This window comes from Pseudopodoces humilis, chromosome 6 (genome assembly GCF_049639895.1).
Source record: "Pseudopodoces humilis isolate 2021_Gansu_Grassland_sample_001 chromosome 6, ASM4963989v1, whole genome shotgun sequence".
NCBI classification, from domain to species: domain Eukaryota; kingdom Metazoa; phylum Chordata; class Aves; order Passeriformes; family Paridae; genus Pseudopodoces; species Pseudopodoces humilis.
The window spans coordinates 22,197,283-22,221,847 of record NC_142205.1 but is presented as its reverse complement, the minus strand read 5'-3'; the positions used below and the strand labels follow the sequence as shown (position 1 = coordinate 22,221,847).

Here is a 24,565-nt window from a genome sequence, read left to right as displayed (position 1 = left end):
ATATAGCTAGTAGATTTAAAACAGTAAATAACACATTACAAAATAGGAATTCAGGAAGCATTACTTCACCCTTCAGTGCAAGGCATGAGTCATCAGCTAATCATTCAACAAAGATAATAGGGAAGAATGGACAAGAAAAGCAGGGTCAAGAATAAGTCCATTCTCTGATATGTCACAAACCAGTCAGAAAGCCTTGGGCTCATGCCTTTGTGGCTAACTTCTTAATCGTACACAAGGAGAACATTAAGGGTATAACAAATCTTTAGTACCTGAAAATATGTATTTGCTCTACAGTGAGCTTAAGGTCGGTCTACCTCTTCATTTACTTAACACTTCTTGAAAGAAAAAATTTTTGAGTGGCACAACATATCAGAATTACAGTAAAACATAAAATTTCACTCTACCCACATTTGAAGCTGCAACTGCTTTAGCAGTTTTTATAAACATGTTTTACTCTTGTGGGAGTGAGTGTCTGGACTCACCAGCCAAAGGCACTTTTACTATTTAGCTGTCCAGGATACACGCAGAGACCAGCAATCCCACCTCCACTTTTGTTGAGGCTGCAGAGGCAGCAGCAAAGGACTGAAGCATTTTCTGAACTCTGCTTACTTTGGTGAAGCCAGGAACATCAGCTCTCACAAAGAGGGCCCCTATCTCAACCACAGTTAAGCTCCCCTAGCAACACACACATCAATGACTATAAGGACAGTTTCCAGCAGTGCAGGTGCTGCAAGGGTTACAGCTGAGCTAAAGCACTGACAAGGTATTATGGAACCAGAACATATATGCAATTACTGAATTTAACTTCTTCAATGTTTTTTGTTATCAAACACCTTAGATATTGACAAAATAGCTATTCAAGAGCACCTATACTTCATATACAGACAGTGTGTAGGGAAAGACACTACATCACACAGAAGGACTTTGCAGTAATTAATAAACTTTGTGTCTGAGGAGACCCAGCAGGCCTGTTGATGGAAAATCAAGGGGAGTATTTATTTATTTATTTTCACACATGCTAGGGCTTGAATCATGTCATTGATAAGTAACAGCTGGCTTCCGTGCTACACTTACTAAAAAACACAGACTCTTCTGTTCTCACTTACAGACCTAAAAAAATTTTCAGCCTGCTAATAAAATTTTATTACTGATGATTAGGCAACTGATGCAGCAGCAGCAGAAGCAGCATATCACCACTTCACTTTCCTGTGATGTTTATGTATGTTAAACATTTATCTGTTTTCATTAGTAAAGACATGATCCATGATGAATGAAAAAAAACATCCAAAACACTCATTTCCCTGGAACTGCTATTTGACTGATCAAGACTAGTGCTCTTTTTATCTACCTGTACCACTCCAGACTTTTTATGCAAGTATGGAAAATAAACAACCCACTTGCCCTCTGTATCCTCTGACATTGGCTCTCTGAGTAAGAAGACCTGGATGCTGATTAAACAAACATGAAGTAAACAGTAGTTAAAAATAAATATATTATAATTATTTCAGGTTACCATTAGAATAAAGATGTAGGCTATATCTTGGCAAATGTTTATTAACCACAGCTGGAACTTTTCCAGATTAAGTAGCATGCCAGTAACCACATCTCTTGCAAACCTCCAAAAATTAATTAGGATATAAACAGAATCAGGTTTTATGGCTCTTCAACTTGTATCAAAAAGCAGCAAGGATGAAGTTGCTCCTGAATTAAGTTAATGCTGCTTGGAGTCTTTTAAAGGCTGTGGGCTCTTTCTGAATGTACAAAAAAATTGGGTTTTTTTTCTTTTTTTTTTTAAATTGCAAAGGTAGCCACAAGCTGGCATAGGTTGCCCAGAGAGATTGCAGAGTCTCCATCCTTGTGGATATGCAAACTCTGACTGGACATTGGCTGAGCAGCCTGCTCTAGGCAACACTGCTTTGAGCAGGGGGCTGAACTAGGTGATCTCCTGAGGGGCCACCCCATGTTACCTTGGTGATATAGGTACCAACTGCTTTCATACATATTGGCAATCGTGCCTACTAATCTGAACTTGCTAAGACAGTGAGGGAAGACTGTTGCACACAGGTAGGATTTCTTCATGCCATGCAAATCCTCTTTTCTAGCATGCTTCTACTCTTAAGTGTTTTCTGACTTGTTTCTTAATATAAAGATATAATTAGTGGATTATTTTTGTAATCTGAAAAAACACTGCACCTGACCTAAAATTATTTTCCTAAACCCACAAAACTATGTACAGAACACGAGTGTAAGCAACAATAAACCTTTACCAAACACAAAGCATTACCTTCTTATCACCTCAGGCCGAACAAGGCTACTGAACACAAGACACAACTGAAATGTACTAGGGAAAAAGTTTTGTGTTTAGAGTGTCTGAATTAGATACAGAAAAAGATCACGTATCTATAACCATTAAAAATAACACTGGACTTGTGGGTTTTTTTAAAGCGTACCACATTATTTCTGCTATAATGAGAATGTTTACTTTGCAGAGACAAAGCAGGGAACCGAAATGCTGAGTATTCTTGTGGCTTGGCTTCAAGTATTCAAGCATTCAAAATACAAACCAACACCTGGAACTTCCTAGTACACATTACTCAGTTACAAGACAAATAGCTACAGCTTCTATGCACCAAATCATGACAAAAGGCAGTAATTTTTGAGCAGCGTGGGTTTGCTACATCTGAAGAACAAACAGCTCTTCCCCCTCACATAAATTGCAGCTGCTTTTTTACCCCCTGAAACTAGCAGTCACTAGCAGTAAGTTTACATACAAGTGTGTAAGAGGTCAAGGTCTTTATCCTTCAGAGATGTAAGGAAGAGCTAGAAACTATTTTAATGAAAAGAGCCCAGTAACAGCTGATTGCAACAGCTGACTTTTGGTAAGACCAGACTAAAAGAAAGATTATTCCTCATTTCTTTTATACATAGTATAGTTAAGAAAGCAAAATGTGCCACAGAAAAAGAACTGCTAACACATCACCTGGGAGGACTAGGTGAAAAAAAGGATAAAGTGGGATAATTTATTATTCTAGATGTTATACAATGTTTATGCCTGTAGTACAAATCTACCTGTTTATACGTACCAGTCTCTGCATAAGGCTTCAGGTGAGTCAAGGGCTCAAGCACTGGCTTAACGATTTCAAGGACAAAATGGGTTTTGTTTAACCTAAGACAGACCTGTGCTGATGGGAACTGGTCTTATGCAACAGACTCCAGAAACTACTGGAGACTGAAAAACACCAGGGTCAGATTCTTAGGCTGAACTTCAGATCTCACACCACCCTAGCCAGAACAAAGCCTTGAAAATCTTTCACAAAACCCTTGAAACAAGTAGATGTTTTGATTGAATTTTGCTAGCTTACTCAAGCGAGAGAGGACATCTGAATTATTTTAAAGTGCTTTTATGTGCTTTTTTCTCCTGATCAATAGAGCAGGCTCAATAAAATATGTCAAGAAATCTAATGCTTTGCTGTTAGTATCTTTCCTTCTTTATTTTAGTAGACAGTACTGCTACAGAAAAGATACTTAACCACAGGAGAAGTTCTCTAGTTGTATCAGAACAGATAGCAATATTTTTGTCACCAATAAGGTATTTACAGTCATAGAATATTTTGTAAAAGTAGTAGAATGAAGAAATTAAAATAATTTTTTAACATATACAATGCATATAAAAGGTAATACAGCACAGTACTTACTTTTAAAAAGACAGCATAAAAGTTTTTATTTCAGTAGTTTGATATGTAATAAAAATCAGCTGGTCTATTTACAGCACACTGGTGGCAAAATAGCTGTCCAGAAATCAACACAGATCAGCATTTCCTGTCCTTACTACTCCTTAACCCGCAGCAGTGGTCAACTGACTTCTTGAACACTTTCCTCCACTCATAGGATTAAAAGTTTGGCATTTTTAAATCAAAAACATTTTAATTAATATATATTACAGATACTCTTCTTTTTAAATTGAGATGCTGCACAATTCTTCTTCCAAAATCACAGAATAGTTTAATTTTGAAGTGATCTCTGTTGGTGCAGTCTCCCACACAAAGCAAGCAAATTTCCAAGTTAGATAAAACTTCAAACTTTGATGAGATGCTGGGGGTCACATCCAGCTAAGTTCCAAGTTGGAATACCAAGACAGAATTTCCTTACTCTGTGGCATTAGCAGAAATTCAAGGTAGAAAAGAATTATGAACTTTTACGGTTAATTTCTATTTCAGAAAAAGGCCTTTTATAGTCAGGTCGTATCTCAAGTGTCTTCACAGGGCTTTTCTGGCTTCTGTTATCTTGCTTAGAGACTGGGCCACTACAGTCTTCTACACCTCCCTGACTTTTTCCAGTCATTAACTTCAATTCTTGTTTTAAAACCTTTCGCCTATTGACCCTTAATAAACAGATTTGACTTCAGTTTTATTCCTCCCACAAAGCCACTTTCAAACCCAGATTTAATTCAGGGAACAACAAAGTTTACAGCTCTTCCAGTCCGTGGCCGATGACTGCCCTTGCAAGCTCCTGTCAGTTTTTCTGTGCATAGCAAATGCACCAGGGGTAGAACTAAAGTGACATTCTTACCAACAGCTCCCTAAGTACTTTAGATTGGCAGGTGCACAGCAAGACAAGTCACCTTTACTCCATGACTTCACTTCTCAACATATGTGATCTAAAATTTTGCTGCTGTATCCTCATAAAACAGCTATAAACTGTGCCACTCTTAGTAGCTTCACCAGCCACACATGTTGGTCTAGCACATTTCTCACTATTGTACATAAGATGCACTGTGTGTCTCAACCAGGGAACCCATGAATGTCTTTTGAAAAGGACAACAAGTTGGAGCACAACCAGAGGGCTGGGGGTGTGTAGCCAGGGTAGCAGCCAGCAGGACTAACCACAGCGCAGTTGTGTTGCTTAGGGAGGGCTGTGAAACCTACAAAAGCAAGACAGAGGTGTTGTTTCAGCCTTAATAAGGGAGAGTTCAACAGCTGAATATCACCATGGGGATATTTCTTCCATGAAAGGAAGAACAGTCATACACATGCTTACTTGTGGGCATGGTTTCCTTAGTAAGGTTTGAATGGGCATTATACAAAGAAAGGGATAAGTGAGGGTGATAAGTCTGAGACTCAAACTTTGCAGGGATGCTTGTAAGAAGCTGATGAATCTGTACTAAAATTCAAAGGGTATTCTGTGTGGGGCAGAAGAGTTATCTGTTTAAATCTAGTTCTTTTTGACCTGGATGAATGGATGAATGCCACTAGCATCATCTGAGATAGGACTGACACAGTAAGCACCAAGGGTAGAGCTCCATGCAGCCAATACATACTCTTAACAGCATACACATTATCATAAAAAGCTGTAAAGGGGACTCGACTTCCCACACATATCAAGTGGTACCTCCAGAAGATTGTTAAAGTGCTGCAGACTGAGGTCACAAGTACTGTTACTGTGAAAGTACACTTTCACAGTATTGCATTCCTTTTAATATTACAGGCAAATCTCAAGAACATTCCTCATGATTCCTCAGCCAGACAGAAAAGAGAACACTTCTTTTTGCAAAATCATGTGAGTTTGAGAGCACTACATGTAATTTAAAGGGGCACAAAAAGGTTTTCTTTCCTTTTGAAAAAAAATTCAAACCAGTATTTGCAGAATCTGTTCATAGAGTATTGTAAACAAGCTCAGAAATAGATCTTAAGTGTACTAAATATTCTAACCAAGTTGGACTGTTCTGTTTTGTGATGGTGCTTTCTCCCCAAGAGAGATGCACCATGTTGCTGATACACTTAAAGGGTTTCATACACATGCTTTTAAGACATACCTTATTTGAAGCCTGAAATAAAACAAAAGCTCTCCATAAATAAACTGCCATGTCCTAGATTGCTTCTTACTTTTGGATCCTTCCTCATGGAAATGCATAACCCAAAAGCAAACTGCAGTTGACAAAGTCTCCATGTGTATTTAGAATACCTCCAAATACAACAACACCTGACAAGTTCTGAAGGGGGTATTCCTACAAATTGTGCTTTTGGAAAGAACACAGGTATACTCTGCCATATACCTGGTGGGCTTATTGTATGGTGCTCTCTAATTCATATTTGCCCAGTCCTTTCAGTCCTTACAATAAAAACCATTTATTTTCATCTTGTACAGCTTTATCAGCTCCTCCATTCAGTACCATAAACTTATACAGAACAACTGTGGAATAAGTCAAAAGATATTTCAAATAAAGCATTAACATCTTCAGATGTATTTTCTCCGTATTTTGTTTCAAAGGTTTATTTTCACACGATTTCACAGATGAAAACAGCATTCAAGACATAGAAGTAGTTGCTGGTCATACCTACAGGGTTCCTGGCTCACATTTTACAAGGTGAGCACTGAACAAAGAGGCAATATTGCTGTAAAGCAGTAACTAGAAATATGTGTGCTCATTCATTATCAACAGAGATTAAATCCTTTTTTTTGGGAGAGGGGCAAAATGGAACTGCAAGCAGCTCCCTTCACAGGGTTGGGACAGGCTTGAGACTTTGCTGGAGGCTATGGGGTGGGAAACAGAAGGAAGTCTATTCTTAAATAGCTATAAATGGAAAAAGACAGCAATGGCATTTTAAAGCTTTCAGGACAAGAGTTCTTTTATGTTTTGATTTTTTTTTTGAGGTGGAGCGGAAATTTATCTTTTACAAGTGAAAGGCAATAACAAGGACTTAAAACAGGAAATTAGGTAGTAACTTCTTCTGTTTTTTAGAATTATTAATCAGATTAAATTTCACTTGTACAATAGGAGACAGGCTCTCTCCTGATCTCCTTTTCTCTTGGGCTTCTGGCAGTTATCAAAATTGGTATAACTGGCAAAATAGGGATTAGCAAAACAGACAGAAGTGAATATAATTTCTTTACAAATTTAAAAAAAAAGCCTGAAATTCTTCTGTCCTTTTTATCAATCTTCAACTCCAAATAAGAAAGGAGGAAAACTCCATGCGTATCCTCACTAGAACTAAGGTTATTTCTGATATAACCTTCATGACAGCTGACCCAAACGTGTGTCAAAATCTCCCTCCCCTCAACATTTATTTTGACAAAGGAAGATAGTGGGGGGAAGTCAACCTATGAATGCTTTTGATTGACATGATGCGTAAGTTTTATCTGCAGCAGAGTAAAACACCATCTCTTACTCTGACAACAGAGTTGACAGATTTCCAAACAGACAGCCACACAGCCCTTCTTTCTAGGGCTGCTGGTGGGAGGCACAGGGACAGATGATGTTTTTAATTGGAAGAATCTTACTTGAACATTAAACTTATAAAGGTCTCAGAGGAACTGGAGCAAAGAAGCTGATCAGCTTTTTCCAGCATTCTGCCAGACTGGTACAAAATCCTGGTGAAATGATTTGCTTGTGGATGAGCACATTTGCTGCTTTGTCATATAGTAACAGATTTCAGCTGCCTCAGGTCAACTCACAGGAGAACAGGAGGGGAAAGCAACGACTAAACTTCCCATGAAAACTACTCTTTCACTTAAAAGAGCAGTTAGTTCACCATTTTTCACCCTTCTCTGCTGTAAAACAGAACAAAAAAAAAATGCTGACAGAATTATAAGAAGCTACATAATTTTTGTATGATTCCACTTTTCATAAACAAAACCACATCAGCTGCATGACCTGTGTTTGCATATAAAAATATGCTTTCGTCTGAAAAGGTCAGCCTTCAATGACTGTATGTCAACAAATTAGAAATGTTGCTTTCACAGAACAATAAACTGTAGATTATATTCCAATGGGACATAGCCAAATCTGAAATTCCAAAACATATTATTGGTTCAGGTTCTGAACCATATTTAAAGACAGGCTGGGTAACACCAGTTTTGAAGACAGGCCCCTTGTACATAATTGTCTAGAACTCCAAAGCACTTCTACAAATTTCCTTCTTTATGCCTTGCATTTGAGGAGATTAGAAGCTATAAAAAGCTCCACAGAAACAAAACCAGCATGAAACATTTAGTGCCAACCATCCAAATTTCCATGACAACGGCTTCAGTGAGCTCACCTCATTGGTACTACAGCAGCAGACCAATAGTTTGGTAAATATAGAGAGGCAACTGTTAAGATCTGGTAAAAGTAGCCAAATATCTATTTGGCTACATAACTCCTTGAAATGAGCACATAAATCGCCCAAAATGGTTAACTGAAAAAGAAAGCTGTTTAGTTTAGCTCAGCTTTGCCATTTTCAGTAGCAAGGAGTGTGCCTGTGCAACTATGCATAAGCAGCCTCTTTTCCCCAAACCTGCAATTGCACAGAATATCTCTACCTGAAAATCCTGTTCAGTAGCGGCATATCAAAGGTTCCCCCTGGGAAAAAAAACATGCTTTTGATTATAGTGATGGTGCTACAAAGGTATAAAGAAAAACATTCACATGTCCAAAGCTAGCAACTTTTGAGTTGGAAAGGAACTTCCAGATACTCCAGAATAATGTTTGGTTTTAAAATGTGACCATCAACATGTGTGCTTACATACACAGTGCCCTGAGAATGGAAAACAACAAACATTTTTACATTCTCTTCACAGTTCTTCAACTAGTAACAGACAGAAGTCTAGGGCACAGAAATTCCAGATAACCTCTTCAGGCCTAATATTTTCACTAAGCACTAGCCAAAAGGTCAACATCCAAATAAAACAAAAACTCCCTGATGGGAACCTACTCCCTCCATCAGGGCCATCCATTGTGCCACAGTGTGCCCACACAGCCAAAGCCATGTGTATGCTGTTTGTCCAGCTTCTCTAACCGGACTCTTAAGTATAAGCTGGTGTGACTACTTCACTACTTTATTTTGAACCAGGAATGTGCTTGAGAGTGGATTCTCCCATTCCACTTGTGTGACAGACTACATTACAGGGGTGTCTCAAAACACCAGGGCTGCCACCCATTTAAACAGAACTAAACCTTCATTTTGTGATACATTTCACTGCAAACAGGCGTTTGGTTCACAGCATGAAATCAGGGCCAATTCAAAGTAAAAGTCACTTCCCAGAGTGAGGTATAGAACCTATCCTCAGCACCAGAGGTGCCCCTTGAACAACACATTGCTATATGGCACTTACTAACATAGATGCAACCTACAGGGGATTTCATCCAGGCCAAGAACTGCAGCTTTCATGTACCTGATCCAGGGATACTGGCCTGGCCTTTTGGGAACTTGAAAGCACAAGGCAAAAGAAGCAGCAGAAACCCTGTCGTAATGCTCTAGTCCACTGAAAGAGGGTAAAGGTGCCTGAACATCCCTCTTGCTTCTCAGTAAGAAAACCATGTTTTTCAGAAAGATTTTACTTTTAAAAAGGGATACTAAGCAGGTTTGCAGATGATAGAAAACTGGGGGGAGCTGTGACTCTCTCAAAGGCAGGGAAGCCCTGCAGAATGACCTTGATAAACTAGCAGACTGGGCAATCACCAGACACAGAAGTTCAAAAAGGGCAAGTGCCAGATTCTGCACCTGGCATGGGGCAATCCTGGATGTACAGACAGACCAGGGAATGAAATGCTGGAAAGCAGTGCCACGGTAAGGGACCTGGGGTTCTGGTCCATGACAAGCTGAACAGGAGTCAGCAGTGCCCTGGCAGCCAGGAGGGCCAAGCGTGTCCTGGGGGCACCAGGCCCAGCATGGCCAGCCAGGCAAGGGAGGGGATTGTCCTGCTCTGCCCTGAGCTGGGGCAGCCTCATCTTGAATATTGTGTGCAGCTTTGGGTGCCACAGTATAAGACGGATCTAAAGCTGTTAGAGAGTGTCCTAAGGAGGGCAACAAAGATGGTGAAGGGCCTTGAGGAGTGGCTGAGGTCACTTGGCCTCTTCAGGCTGAAGGAGACTGAGGGGAGACCTCATTGCAGTCTGCAGCTTCCTCATGAAGGGAAGAGGAGGGGCAAATAATACTGATTTCCTCTCTGTGGTGACCAGTGACAGGACATGAAGGAATGGCCTGAAGTTGTGTCAGAGAGGTTTAGGTTGGATATTAAAAAAAGGTGCTTCACCCAGAGGGTGGTTGGGCACTGGAACAGGCTCCACAGGGCAGTGGTCACAGCACCAAGAAGTGCTTGGATGATGCATGTGGTGTGACTCTTGGGGGTGTCTTGTGCAGGGCCATGAAGCTGGGCTTCATCCTAGTGGGTCCCTGCCAACTCAGCTTGTTCTGTGATTCTGTGAAAACACTCCTATTAAAATTCTATATCTATGCATTAATGCATCTCATGATTTGTTACTGTAACTTCGTTAAAAAGTAAGAATAACTGAAAACAACTCGAATACAACTCAGTAGAGTTAACTCAGTGATAAAACCAATACATAGTAGCTGAAGTAATACCCTTGCTTCAGCTCCTGCTCTTTGAATTCTGGCTGCCTTTCCCAGCTCTGCTGCCTCACCTCCCCATACAAATTAGTAAGCACCTCTTGACATATTTTGTGTATCATAACTGATACATAAAATACTACCAAAACAGAGGCTGAGAATGTTTTTCCTCTGAGTCATTGCCATCCATAAATATTTCAGATTGAACAGTTGACGTGTAAAGGCTTCTAACTAAAAAAAAAAAAAAAAAAAAAGCCAAGCTGTAATTCTATTAATTGAATAATAACTGAATAATTCCATTGAGGATTTACTTCTTAAGTCATTAGTCAACCTCTGTAGACCATACACAACCTCAGCTCCTTCAAATTTAGAATAAAAATGTTCAGAAGACTTCTTAAAGTATTTAAAGCTTTTATTAGATGGCACAATAAAAAAGTTCCAACAACCCCTTAAAGCAGAGGTTTCTCAGAAATGGTGGAGCTTCTACATCAGGATGATGGGAAGTTACAAACTGCAAAGGGGTTCTTTACCTGACTTTTCCCTAAGGATATTTCCATTTATGGCACCCAGAGTGGAACTGCTGCTTTGGTGTTCTCATGAACACCTCTAGTACACATAAAAGACTGCTCCATTAAAGTAACCTTTTGAAAAAAGGCTATGATGTGAAATGGTATTTTAAATCATCAAACATAAAGCAAATAAAGTTAAAATACAGTGCTGCAGACATATGTATATATGGCAAAAAATCTAAGCAAATCCTCAGTTGTATTATCCATCTTTGATACGACCTGGGGTTTTCCCTGATCCTGCAGGATTTACTAGTAGTTTTGCTACTGGTTGGCTCAGAACATGTTAACCACATGAAGACAGCTACCACCAACTTCCAGAGTGCCCTTCCGCAAAGAAAAGCAAACAGTGCTTGACTGGAGGCTAAAAGTTCTGTTTTGAATTGCAGAGGACAGAACCTGAACAAAAGAGCAAGCTCAGCTACCTTGTCAGGCTGGGCTTGTTAAATCTGAAGGTCAACATGAACCTGAAAGAAGATACTCATGAGAAATTAATTCAGAAAGGCATAAATGATTCAAGAGAAAAACCCTGCTAAACTGCAATCTCTATGGCCAAGAATTTCTCTGTGGAAAGCTCTACTCCTTACTAAGCATCCCTAATGTACCTGACAGATGCAGAGGACTCTACTACACCTGCGCAGTCACACAAATGCCATGTGAACGACTATACTCCAGCCCTCTCCCATCAAATGGGGAACATCTAAGCAGAGCAGGTGCAATTAGAGCCTGGCATGCAGAATAAAAGCAAATAGTTCCAAAGGAAACTTAACTGCTGAGTAACTGAGAGGTTTCACCACAGGACTGACTTCATTTCAAATGCTGAGCGCATATTCCTCAGTCATCACCCAGGCCCCCGCAGGGGAAGGCGAGGAGTGACTGGCATACAGAAAACACTGCATTTGAACTGCCTGGTATTTTGTGATAATCTGCATTTATCTGAAAGCTGTCAATTGCCAACAGCATTTTACATCAACATAAACTGACCTGGAGAATCACACTGAGCAGAAATGTAGTGTTCTCTGACAAGGGCATTGTGCAAGCCTGGGCACCAAAACACAGCTCTGGCAGAAATCTGCACTTTCTCTTTGCTACATTGCTGGCACCCAGCCTGGGAGACAAGCGAGGGTCTGTCCTTTCGGCCCTACTCAAAGCATCAATGGCTTCAAGGAGATTCTTCCACAAGCAAAACTATGGCTTTTGAGCCTTCCCTCCTCAGTGATTCCCAATTCTTCCCTGGCACTAGTTCTCTATTAAGTACTTGATTCTTGATACAGTACGCAAGTATTCAAATTCCTTTACAATAAGGGTTATCAGAGATGAATGCACTAGCACAAACAAGAGTTTCACCCCATAGAATACCATCACCACTTACCTACCCAAAAATTGATCATAAGTAAGATGGGCTTAAAAGTAAGACAGGTTTAACACACATGTAAGTTTTTTGGCTTTAGATGGTTTTAAAATGCCTCATTATGAGGGCTACTGAAGAGACCAAAACTTGATTTGTTTGGCTAAAATGTAAGTCATTCACTGAGGGATTAAAGATGTCCAAAGGTGCTTGCTCTACTTTGCTGGAAGTTGTGAGGAATAAAAGGAAGAGGCATCCAGTTAAACTGGAGCAAAACATCCTCGTAAATCAATGTGATATACCCTAGAACAGACCAGCAAAAAAGCTAAAATCACCCTTTCAGAACACTCTTAAAAAAAAAAAAAAAAAAAAAAGCAGGAGGGGATTTCTTGGCCATCCTGATTTTCAGTCTCTCATTCCTCTTCATTCTTTGCAGAAGGCAAAATAATTTCATTTGTAGCTCCTGATCTGAACTAAGATCATACTGTTATGTATATTGTTACTACCATCCATGCTCCTTCAGAGGTATACTAGGCACTCTGTTATATAAAAATAGTAGGATTGATGGCAAAACAGCAGCAAGACCAATTCTAACAGAGCATATAAAGCTATATTAGGATTACAGGAAATGTAAGTGGCACTTCCAATATTATTATGGTTACTTCTTCAGTAATATTTCATGGCACAAGTCAAGTGTTGCATCTTGCTGCACTGAATAGGAAAGAAACTTTGATGATGGCTTGAGAGCTTCTGAAACTGAGGAAAGCTCATAGGCCCTTCCAACTCAGAAATCCTTGAAAGAAACCAAAACCAAACTAAAACTTACTTCTTGTTTTGCTGTTGGGAACTTCAGAGCATCTATTATGGATACACACTAAAATCTGATTTTCGTAGGAGAAGGAATCCAAACAATCAGCTTTCTCAGCTCAAGGTCCAAGATTAGCTACACTGTAAACCCACCCTTTTCTTCAAGTGCTGGTGGCACATAAGTGGAGGTTCCTCAGGCTTCAGCAACACACTCTGTCCCTCTCAGCCCCCCTCAGGAGGGAACACCTCTTTCCCACCTGCTGTCCTGCAGGCTGGAGGCAGCTGCTCAAGGTGGATTGATCCCTATCAGCAAAATCATTACAGAAGAAACCTTAAATTAAATTATGTAACTATGCTTTGCGTTTTATCTTAGTTATTTTCTTTACTGGTTCCTTGTTGGTTTATAATCCTTCAGACAAAATAAACTGAAGTTAACACAGCTATTAAATTATATACAGCAACTTTTTTATAGCTAGAAAGACAAACTTCAAATTTCATAGCTAGCTGAGACTCTGAGGACACATTTACTCAAAATTCTCTATTTATACAATTTCTTGAAGTAAGAACTGTTTCTATTTCTTCAGCAATCACTTCTCTAATTCTGGTTTCTGTAAAGCTGCTTTGGAATAGAAACTTTCATTATAAAATTAAGCAATTTGTAAAGAACTAAGACAAATATCTTTTTTTAACTACAGCTATATTAAATATTATAGGAACAGAAGTAAAATTACTTTTAACACTTGTCACTGTATTATTATCGCTATTACTAATCCATTAATAATGTGCCAGTTTAGCACTAAAACTCTGTATGTCTTTTTTCTTAGTCTGAAAGCTTTGACATTTTTCAACCCCACAATGATTACTTTTAATAACAGTTACTTCAGTGCTCTAAACTGAATTGAACAGTCTTTGTGTATCCACAAAAGCAACTGTATTTTCTACTCAGAATAGTGCAAACATGGTTTACACTTTGAAGAGACTGAGCTTTTAGGAGCTTAGTCAAAGGTTTCCCTTAAGTCAGTTGTCTAACTTTGTATCAAACCATGCAGGAAAAACAGGTATAACTGTTCTTTTTTATTTAAATAGTTTTAGGAGGCTAAAACAAGTCAGTACTTTAGAATTCATTATCTACAGAGCCATCATTCAGGGGTTTAGCCAGCATCCATATGGCCAATGGGGCAGCATCAATCTACATACAACTCAAGTAGGGCTTTATCCTCCAGCTCAGAATGGGCCCCATGGCTGAGCCTGGCAGCACTGCAAAACTCAGCCCTGAGGAGCCTGTGTGCAGGTAAGAGACAAGCTGGGTAAAACTGCATGTAAATATGTGTAGACAAGATATATTAAAAGGTTATATTTATACAAACACTAGGGAAATCAGTTTTATACACATGAGAGTAAATTGCTTCACATGTAGCTATCTGTAGGCCTGGTGACCTGCTTGGTGAGAATAAACACTTCCATTACTTAAGTGGGGGGGGTCACTCATTTTTAAGTAATAGATGCAAGGGGACAACTTTCCTTCGAGGGGGGCAGTTTCCTCCTCCCCCCATCCCACAGTCCTTCCTTTTCCTGGAATGGGCCACCATCTTATCAAAACTGAAAGGCTTGCATTTGTGTTGAAAGCCCACAGCAATAGCTCCTACATTTTTCCTGAGTAGATTTTGGCAGGCAGGAAAGCTTTCTCTACTAACAAGGCTCACTTTATATTTCTAAGTACGCTGCCTTGCTTTCCCTCCCAAATTAGAGCTGACAATTAATGGCCATCAAAAGAATAAAACTAAGTAGTTGTGAGGAACCAGCATTGAAATAATTAGTTTTGAAAGCCCAGAAAGCACTCCTAAAAGCAGTTATAAGTGTGTTTGTGCAAGAGCTTGCTTCTCTAAAAACACAGGGAACTTCGTGTGCTACAAGTTCTGACCTCCTCCAACACCAACTCCCCTCAGACCAGCTGCCTTTCCCAGCTGACAAGTGAACAATGAGGGAGGGAAATGAGGCATCCCTTGGGGGCACCCTTGAAGTACGTACTCAATTGCATCACTCGTCTTTGACAGCAGCCACACGTATAGGAGACCGACATAAAAGTCGGGACGAGCATCAGCCGGTGTCCCTCCTTCAGGTAACATGGCAAACCCGGTCTGAGGCTATGTACAAGACAGAGCCTGAGGAGTGACAGGAGAGGTAAGTAACTACACGTGCTCCACCCAACAGGTCATCACCCAGAGAAAAAAAGACAAGTGGAAAGAGAGAAGGATACATTTCGATTTTGCAGGGTGTGTCTAAAAGTCAGCAGTCTCCTTTCAAAACAGAAGAGAGCAAATCCTTCCATCTGAGAATCTGAACAAAGGCAAAGCCACATATCAAGCACTTCCCGTTAAGTATCTCCCGAGGGTAGGTATTTCACCTGTTAAATATTCAGGAACAGGGATGCAGAAGTAATTAAGCAACTTGACCATTTACACCTGACAACAGAGAAGGGCGAATCAGGTTTTATGTGGTCTGCTTAGCAGCTTACGCTATCGGCTGAATTTCAAGATATAGGTGGGGGTTTTTTCCCAGCTAATTTATTCAAGGAACCTACAATTCTTGACCGCCATACAGCTGTTTCACACACTTGTGCTCTTCCACATATGCCTTGACACAGAATATCATTTGCAGCTCCTTGTAAATTCAGAATGACTGTTACTTTAGAATTATTTTTTTAAACAGCAGCCCAAAACTATATTCTAGAGATCCTTAACCAGCTTTACTGCTTTGCATCCATATGTAACTTCAGCTACAGTGGAAAATCCTACTGAAGCCCTAGACACACAGATGAAGATGCCAGCACGACACATGCGTTGTCATAGTTAAACATATAAGTGTCCCACTAAAATCCAACTTATTGTTCTTCATAAATTCAGAGCATGACAAAAACGATGGAAAAAAAAAAAAGTCCAAAACAAACAGTGGGAGCGCTGTTACACATTCCCCAGAGTGCAAAAGTAGCGTTAGACTTCAACAGGCACTAAGATCAGGCCTTCTGAGCAGTTTTAATTACTGTTCTCCCCCTTTGCAGATCTGCAGCAAGGGCGAACCAGTCGGCCAGACCTGCAGCTTCGCTTTCAGCCCCTAAACCCAAGCCACGTCTAACAGTAGGTTGACTTTACTGGTCACTTTGAGTGCTCCTGCTTTTCCCTGGCTGAACAATACAGCAGAGCTCTGCTCCCTTCCCAGAGACGACTGACTTGCCTTGAAATTACACGCGAACATCTGCAAGCCCTAAGGCTGGGCTTTACTTCCCGAGCGCTGAGGGCGGCGGGCGCCGCGCCGCCTACCTTGGCCACCCAGCTGAACAATGGTGACATCCTAGGGGCTCCGGCGCGGCGATTCCCGGCTCCGGCCGCTCCTCTCCGCCTCTCCCGCCCGCCGCTCCCACCGCCTCATGCGCCGGGAGGGGCCGGGCCCGCGCCGACTCCCGACGTGTCCCCGCTGCCGAGCGCCGGCCGGCGGCACCGCGAGCTCTCCGCGCCGGGGACACTGCCCGTGGCGGCGCCGGCTGCAGCCGCGGGGCTGCGGGGCGGGAAGGGAAAGGAAGGGCCGCAGCCGCGTCCCGCCCCCGCCGCGCTCCGCCTCCGGCGGGGCTCCCCGCGCCCGGGCTGCGGCCGCCCGATCCCGGCGGGCGGGAAGGGAGCGGGCTCGGGAAGGGAGCGGGCTCGCCCTCCGGCAGCGCGCCCGGCAACGCAGACAACCGCCGGCCGCCGCCTCGCGCTGCCCGGCCGCGTAGGTCAGCGCCCACGACGGGACTCGTAACTAAAATTTTCTGGGAACATCCCGGCATCGAAGCCATTCCTAACATTAAAGGATCGAGCGAAAAATAATCTGTTTGAAACCACTGTGAAATGTTACACTTCCAGTCCGTCTTGCCATTCGTGTTAACTAATGGCGTTTGACATCACACGCTAGCAGCTCAACTTCCAGAAATCAGACTGTCGTGGAAGGGCAGACAGCAGCGTACATGTTTCCGGCAGCTCCAGGGATGTTACCTGCCACTCAGCCAGGAATGCTGATTCCTGTCGTTGCTCCGGCTGAGCTGGCTGTGAACACCCCCCTCCACTCAGTGGCCGCAGGGCTGCCTGAAACAACTAATTTTCCTGAGTTTGGAGGAAGGGCATAGAACCAGGAAAGGAAAAAAGGCTTGGTGTTCACAGGAGATAATCCACTGGGCTCAAAACAAAAAGCCCTTTATTTTCCACCACCTCAGAGAAACAACATGAAGAACTACATTTGCACAATTGTAACACGAAAGCACAGGGGTCTGCTGTGCACTTCTCAGTAAAATTCGACTGGTCAAAGTTAGATGATGGAAGTGCCAAATTCAGCTCTTCATTTTGCCCAACGACACTCTCACTAAGACAGCTATTCCACTGCGAGAGTGCCCTGCATGTGCTCGCACTTGCACACTTATGGCTAATGGAATGATCTCCAGGTTAGAGCCGACACTGCTCCAGTTGTTTGAGTTATTAAATGAAAACAGAAGGGAAAGAGTGACATCCACGCACATGGGCCAGAGAGAAGCAGAGCCAATCTCACAGCTCACTGAGACAGAAAAGGGGTAGTTTTGGCACTTGCCCCAGACTGCATGACCCTGCAGCCCTGGGTTTGGTTCATGCAAAGCAAACAAGGCAGCGAGCTGCCAGAGAGCTCTATCACCTCCTAATGTGGTGCTGCTGAGTGTCCTAGCACTGCTGTATGTCTGTCATGGGCCGCAGAGGGATGAGGTGGCAACACAAAAGCAGTTCTTCTCAGGCTGCACCTAAGCTACAGTTTCTGAAATGAAAACCTAAACAAATATATTTCAGATCTTCATAAAAAGAGAACAGAGATCCATTTTCTAATAGTTCTACAGATTAGAGATAATTCACAAGGATGGCCAATGGCTCTATCATTATGATAGTGGCCATGGACATTTTGATTGTACAGATGTTCTTAGCCATAAGACAAGTAAGTGACTAAATATGACTTACACTCATTCTGGTAGCAGTCTCTAAAGGCTTACTGGCATGATAGAGGGAGAAATTTTCACTGCTGCTACTGTTCATGATGTACAGAACACATACATGAAAAAGTAACATCTGTTCTCTGGGCCTTAAACTCAGAACCTGACAAGAACTCTTATCACCTGAAATACAGAACCAGGTCTGCTTTTATTTCATGAAGTAACTGGAGGGCATGAGCAAGGCAGAATGCTCATCATTATGTGCTGCTCATGGCTGTACAGTATAACCACTCTATTTGATGGTAGCATGAAAGTCTCAAGAGTCACATTTCTCTAATGCTGAGTGTGAACAATATTACTTCTAAATAATTATTTCTTCCCCTTTCTCTGAGGAGATCCTGCCAGCTTGGGAGTTTTTCTGGCTCCCCCTTCCTGACTGACATCTTTACACAATTTTAAACTAACAATACACACATCTGCCCCTGAGTCCACATTAAGCACTGATGTCAGTCAGGATATCTGGCTTCTCGCCCTGTTTGCAACTGGCTCAAACAGCCATCTCCAGTGTGTCACTTCATACTACTTAACTTTGAAACCTGTTGCATGTAGTTGTTATAGTGACATTTGTATGATTTAAAATGCACTCTGAAAACTTCTAGATGGTTCTATAGGATTGGGAAGAAGGGTGGTATTGTGGTGAAGATACTGAATTAGGAGATAGCATGATCATTCATTGAATTCCAGCTTCTCCTATTAACATGACTTTCAGGCATGCTACATAACTGCTCTCTCTGCATTAGTTCATCTACTAAGCAAAGATGATAGATGCTGGCCTTGAAGGAAGGAGAAGTGGGAACACTGACTTTTGGGAAACAGCTGGAAGCGATGCTTAAATGTTTGGCTATAAAAACATGTAGTAATGCATTAAATTCTTCAGTATAAATGAAAAGGTCAGTGTGTTGCTCACCTTCCAAAAAAGATGCATTTAGTAATGCAATGGGAACAATAACTGCATTCATTTTTCATGATTAAATTTCTAAAAAGAGAACCTCTGTTTCGTAGTATTTTCAGTTTGGCTTGTGTAGATAACTGTCTCTCCAAAAATACTACATACCCATTTTGGGGAAATGGAAAAATTCAGGGTCAAGGAATAACATCTGTACTGCATAAATAGTAAGTAGCACTTGACACCATCTTATCCAAGTGTATGATCTCTTAAAAATCAAAACAAACCCCTCAGTCCTATAAGCTGTTCCATGTTATCATGGAAAGTATTAGCAAGATATTTGCGGCTATTTTTAAAATAGCAACAATTTAAATACTTCAAAGCCACAACTTAAAGCTTACATTGTCAGAAAGGTGATCTTTCTGTTTTACAGATGTCCTACATAAATTTACACATACACAAATACCCCCATTATTTTTTCTCCATTAAAAGAAGGCATTTGGAGCATGAGAGATATAAAAAGAGAAGGGACACATAAGGAAATAGTAAGAAAAAAGGAGAGTGCAGTTGACCTTTCAACTCGTAAGATGAGTGTTTTTGATCCATTCTCCTCTGATTTCAGTTTCTCTAGTTTTAATGGCCATAAATATTTTTGTGAGTCTTCACAGTGTGTCATCACTGAATGATGTCTCACAAGAACTTGCATTAAGGGTACAACCACAACTGTGGTACTTGAGAACTGGCCTCTCATGTTGCTCTTGTGTTATCACTAGTGGTGATTTTAAAGCAGATCCAATTCACATTTTAAGTTTTTTTCTTCTGAATTGTACTTGAATATATTCTAGTAGTTATTCTTCTCATGAATTATCCCCTCTGTCCACATTCACCTGCAACTTTCACTTATGTCCTTCCTCCCTGTACCCAGGAAGGTCTTGATAAATTCGGGTGAAAAAAATACAAGAAAAAAGCATGCCTGCCTTTAATTATCACTTTCCAATATTTGGTCTTTGTTTAAAAACACCCACAATTTTTATCCTTTATCACTTATTTCTCACTGTTCTTTAGGATTTCCCCAAGTATTGTCTCATCCTTTCCCCTTCCAGATGTGATTGTGAGAAATGAACTTGTAAAAATTCGTAAAAATCTAAATAAATGTATATAACAATAACGAAATAAAATATAAAGTACAGTATGACACACAAGCCCTTCCCAGATCTAGCCACGAATTCCCACTCAAAGGATAACGATCCTAGCCGGCGCCCATCAACAAAAGAATAGACAGGACACGGCCCATCAAGCTGACAGGAAAAAAAAAAAAAACTCCTCAAACTGACAAGGACAGGCTCGGTGACCATCAACGGGGAAGAATAGGCAGGACACGAAACATCAAGCCAAAACGGAGAGGCACCGACGAGATATTCATCACCGGACCCGAACACCTCGCCTTGCGGGCTACCGTTGGGGGAAGCCATCAAGTAAACAAAAGGAAAAATCCAGCCGAAATATCCATCGGCTCCAACCCGGATCCAGCCATCCCATCCGGATGGCCTGAACCACAAGAGCCACTCAGAATTTCTTTACATATGAGGAGACTCGGTCCGGACGTCCATTCGACTCTATTCTCCAATGCCAGGAAATCAATTCATACGACAATCAAGGACTGTTGATGAATGGTGCCTGCCTGGAATTTGGCCTCAAGGCTAAAAATCCCTATAAAAACCCCGGACAGTCTACCCTCCTGCGTGGATTTGGGAACACCTATACCTTTGAGTATAGACCCCTGTCCACCCAGCGCTGCGCTGTTTGTTTTATTGTGGTTTTCCCTCATTGTTTATTTTTTTATAAAAATTGTTTTATAATAAATTGTTTTTATTTAACCCAAATCTGCCTTTGCATTTATAACATGATGGTTTCTACTTCATCAGAGAAAAAAGAGAGAAAGAAAGTAACTACTGTGAGAGTGCTGTTTGGGATGTGAATTCAAAATGTAATAATGTTTTGGTTCATAGATGCAGCTGTAATAAATCATACCAAAACAAAGGTATCTAAGGAAACACCAGACTTTTATGGCACCTTCAGACAATGCAAGATGCAAAAAATAATTTATCTGAATCCATCAAGGAAAAAGAGTAATGAATCCTCTAGATTTCATCCTATCCAAAGACTCAGTCAAGCCTAACTCAGTGGCTTCTGAATAGATACTGTGGTGAAGAAAATAGTAAGTTTTGTTACTTCTTTGGCTAAATTATAAGCAAATGTTTTTCTCAATACAAAATAAAATATTAACCATAAAACCAAATTACTTCACCAAACCAGATCTGCACCAGACCCCAGATGAAAGACAACAGCAAGACCCAACACCTAACCACAATCTGGTAGTGGTTGTCCCTTTGAATTAAAGTGCATAGGAGCCCACTGCCCATGCTAAAGATGAAATCCAGCTTTCACCAAAGCACCTGGGATGACTTCCTTGACGGTTTCTAGACACTCAGTGGAAACAGAAATTACATAGATTTGGATAATCTTCTTAGTACTGTGAGTGAAATTTTTTTTTATATTGGCTAACCAGTAGCAAATATGAAAAATGCTGACATTGGGCCAGTGCCCAGAGATAACTTGCAATTTGCTCCCTGTGTGGCAGACAGAAGAGAACAGTTCCTCACCAGGCTGCTGGGCACTGATTCAGCAGCAGATTCCTTTCCAACCTCTCCTGTAGTTTTAGCTTACATATAATTGTCTTTTCCACCACAAAATTTGTAATTGCTAAAATGCTTTAATTCAAGTGATATTAAGATTTCTCCCTCAGGAATGAAAAGTCATGTTGGGGATGGGCTACCTCTTCCCTTCTCTCTCCAGCAGTGTCAGAGCATAAGAGGGTTACCATGTGCTGAGGCTCAATTGCACCTCAGCAAGAGGTATTCTTTCTGGGTATTCTTAAGTGTTAACTGTTCTACCCCCAAACCAAAATATTCTTAGTTTTCCTGGGAATTGCTTAACAATAAGAACTATCAGTTCAGGTTTGTCTCTCAGTAGGTGTAGGGCCCAGAACTTACCTACAGTCAACGGAGCTATATTGCTGTTCATATACAATGAGCAGCTGAGTGTAAAAGCTATTTATTTGAGAATTGCCCCTACTAAAATCACAGATCAAGTTGTTACTATAACCTTATGCATCTTAAGCATAGATAACCAAAAGAGGAAAAAATTAACATATTGTCCTGTTGTTTTCCAGAATCAAGCTGAAGACATTTTAATGGCTGTAAGGTTGCCCTCATATCATAAGCCTCCCTGTTTGGGTGCTCTTGGACAAAACCCTGGTGGGAGAACTGAAGCAGCCAGCTGAGAACTACTGCAGCCCTTTGAAGCTAATTAAGAAGTGCACTCAGCTGCCTGCCCAACCCTTGCTCTACATTGCTTCTCAGCACCAGCCTTCCATTTGATTACAGGCTGCAGCACACTCCTTCCCTAGGTATTTCCAGTGTAATATAAAATTGAGAATACCACTGGAACCTACCAACATAATTATCTGCGTGTGCAGTAATTTTGTATGGAGCATATAAATCTGCCTTTTTATTAAATTATCTGTGATTTTTATGTTGTTATGTTGTGCTGTTGATGATATTCATTCTCAGCTGTCTTGAAAGCAGAAAACCTTATCAGCCATGTTCCCTTGCACACATTTTTAACTTACTGTTTCTAATCTCTCTCCTTCCTACCCTCTTCTGCTGGCTTATTAACCCATTGAGTGTATGTTTGCCAGTGATGTGGACTCTTTTGCTTTTGTATTTTTGGCTAAGTCATTCAAGTCATAGCTGTGTCTTTCAAGTACAGTGAAAGCCACAAAATGGCAATAAACTATCTTTCAAACCAAAACTGAATCTGAATTTCCCCATGATTCAGTTGGCTTTCCATTCAGAAATTTACAGTTCCAGGTTTCACTACAAACAACATTCCACATTTAGTTACTTTAAGACAATTCTGTTTTAACTCCTAAAACACACACTGGAAAACATTTGTGAAATATAACACACAATAGAGAGGCTTTTAAAATACAGCAGCAGGATTTGTCCTTATGGCTCTTTTGTGGTTTTGATAAAGCTGCATCGCTTCAAAGGGCTCAGGATACACTACTGTAAGTCACCGCTACACATTTCACCCACATGTGCTGACTGCGCTTCCGCTCCTCTGCCACAACAATGGAAGCCTGTGCGTGCTGACTCAGCCATCCGAAAAAACATGGATCCACACAACCCAAATGCAGCCCCTCACCACAGGTTCTGTTAACCATCTTATCACCAAGAAGGGGAGATGGCTGCATCATTTCATGTAAGACTCATGAAGTTGGTAATATTTGGAAATGTGTACATATTTTCAGGAATAAAGTCTAAAGTGTTAGTTGACATGCAGTACACTACTGAAATACATAAATAAATACATAACTAATCATGGGTCAGTTCTGCCACTTCCTCCTTTCTGGGTATTCTTAGTACCAATAGGGAACTCTGGCATTGCAGGAGACCCCTGCTCAAAGCTGTATGGATGGGCTAGACAGCTGACTTCTTCACTGAAGTGATCTGCTAAGTTCAGGTAACACTGCAACTTGCAAGTCTGAGCTCATGTATTTGAATAATTTGCAAGTCTTAATTCACATATTTGAATCCGTTCACAGGTGTAAAGACTCAAATGGATAAGTGAACCTCAGAAGTCATCTAAGCAGGTCTTTTAGAATCATAGAATCAATTTAGGTTGGAAAAGACCTGTAAGATTATCAAGTCCAACCACTAACCCAGCAGTGCCAAATTCACCACTAAAGCATGTCCTAAAGTGTCACATGCACACATTTTTTGAATGCTTCCAGGGATGGTGATTTTACCACTTCCCTGAGCAGCCTGATCCAATGCCTGGGAACCCTATTACTGAGGAATTTTTTCCCAATATCCAATTTAAACCTTCCCTGGTGCAACTGAAGCTATTTCCTTTTATCATAGAACTTTTTACATGGGAAAAGTGGCCAATCCCCACCTCACAACAACCTTTCAGATCATTGCAAAGAGTGTTCTGGGGTCTCCCCTGAGCCTTCTCCAGACCAAACAATCCCAGCTCCCTCAGCTGCTCTTCATAAGCCTTGTGCTCCAGACCTTTCACCAGCTCTGTTACCTTTCTCTGGCCCAGCCCCTTAATGTTTTTCTTGCTGTGAGGTGCCCAGAACTGGAGACAGGACTCAAGGTGTGGCCACACCAGAGCCGAGCCCTGCTCCTGCTGGCCACACTATTGCTTACACAGGCCAGGATGCCATTGACCTTCTTGGCCACCTGGGCACAGCTGGCTCATGTTCAGCCAGCTGTGGCCACATTCCAGCCACTCTGCCCCCAGTCCACAGCACTGCCTGGGGCTGTTGTGACTCAAGTGTAGGATCCAGCACTTCACCATGGTGAACCTCTTGCAACTGGCCTTGGCCTAATTATCCAGCCTGTCCAGATCCCTCTGCAGAGCCTTTGTGTCCTCCAGGAGATCAACATTCCCACTCAGTTTGGTGTCACCTGTGAATTTACTGAGGGTGCCCTTGATCTCCTTGTCCAGATCACAAATAAAGAT

General features: G+C 41.3%; 1 protein-coding gene and 1 long non-coding RNA gene across 8 annotated transcripts in view; one reads left to right on the top strand and one right to left on the bottom strand.

Annotated features, from left to right (window-relative positions):
- Positions 1-24,565, bottom strand: part of TBC1D1 (TBC1 domain family member 1) — a 100,083-nt gene that overhangs the window by 54,157 nt on the left and 21,361 nt on the right. The window contains exon 1 of one of the 7 annotated variants that reach the window (XM_014262264.2): positions 16,364-16,491. The exons of the other annotated variants lie outside the window; for them this stretch is intronic. Within the exon in view, the coding sequence (XP_014117739.2) occupies positions 16,364-16,393 (30 nt within the window). The 5' untranslated portion in view covers positions 16,394-16,491. Of the gene's footprint in view, positions 1-16,363; positions 16,492-24,565 lie in introns of those variants that run through there. 7 annotated transcript variants of the gene reach the window in all.
- LOC148184125 (uncharacterized) lies at positions 15,290-16,391 on the top strand. The gene is made up of 3 exons (XR_015772664.1): positions 15,290-15,437; positions 16,105-16,180; positions 16,263-16,391. It is a non-coding gene; the product is annotated as an uncharacterized LOC148184125 (long non-coding RNA).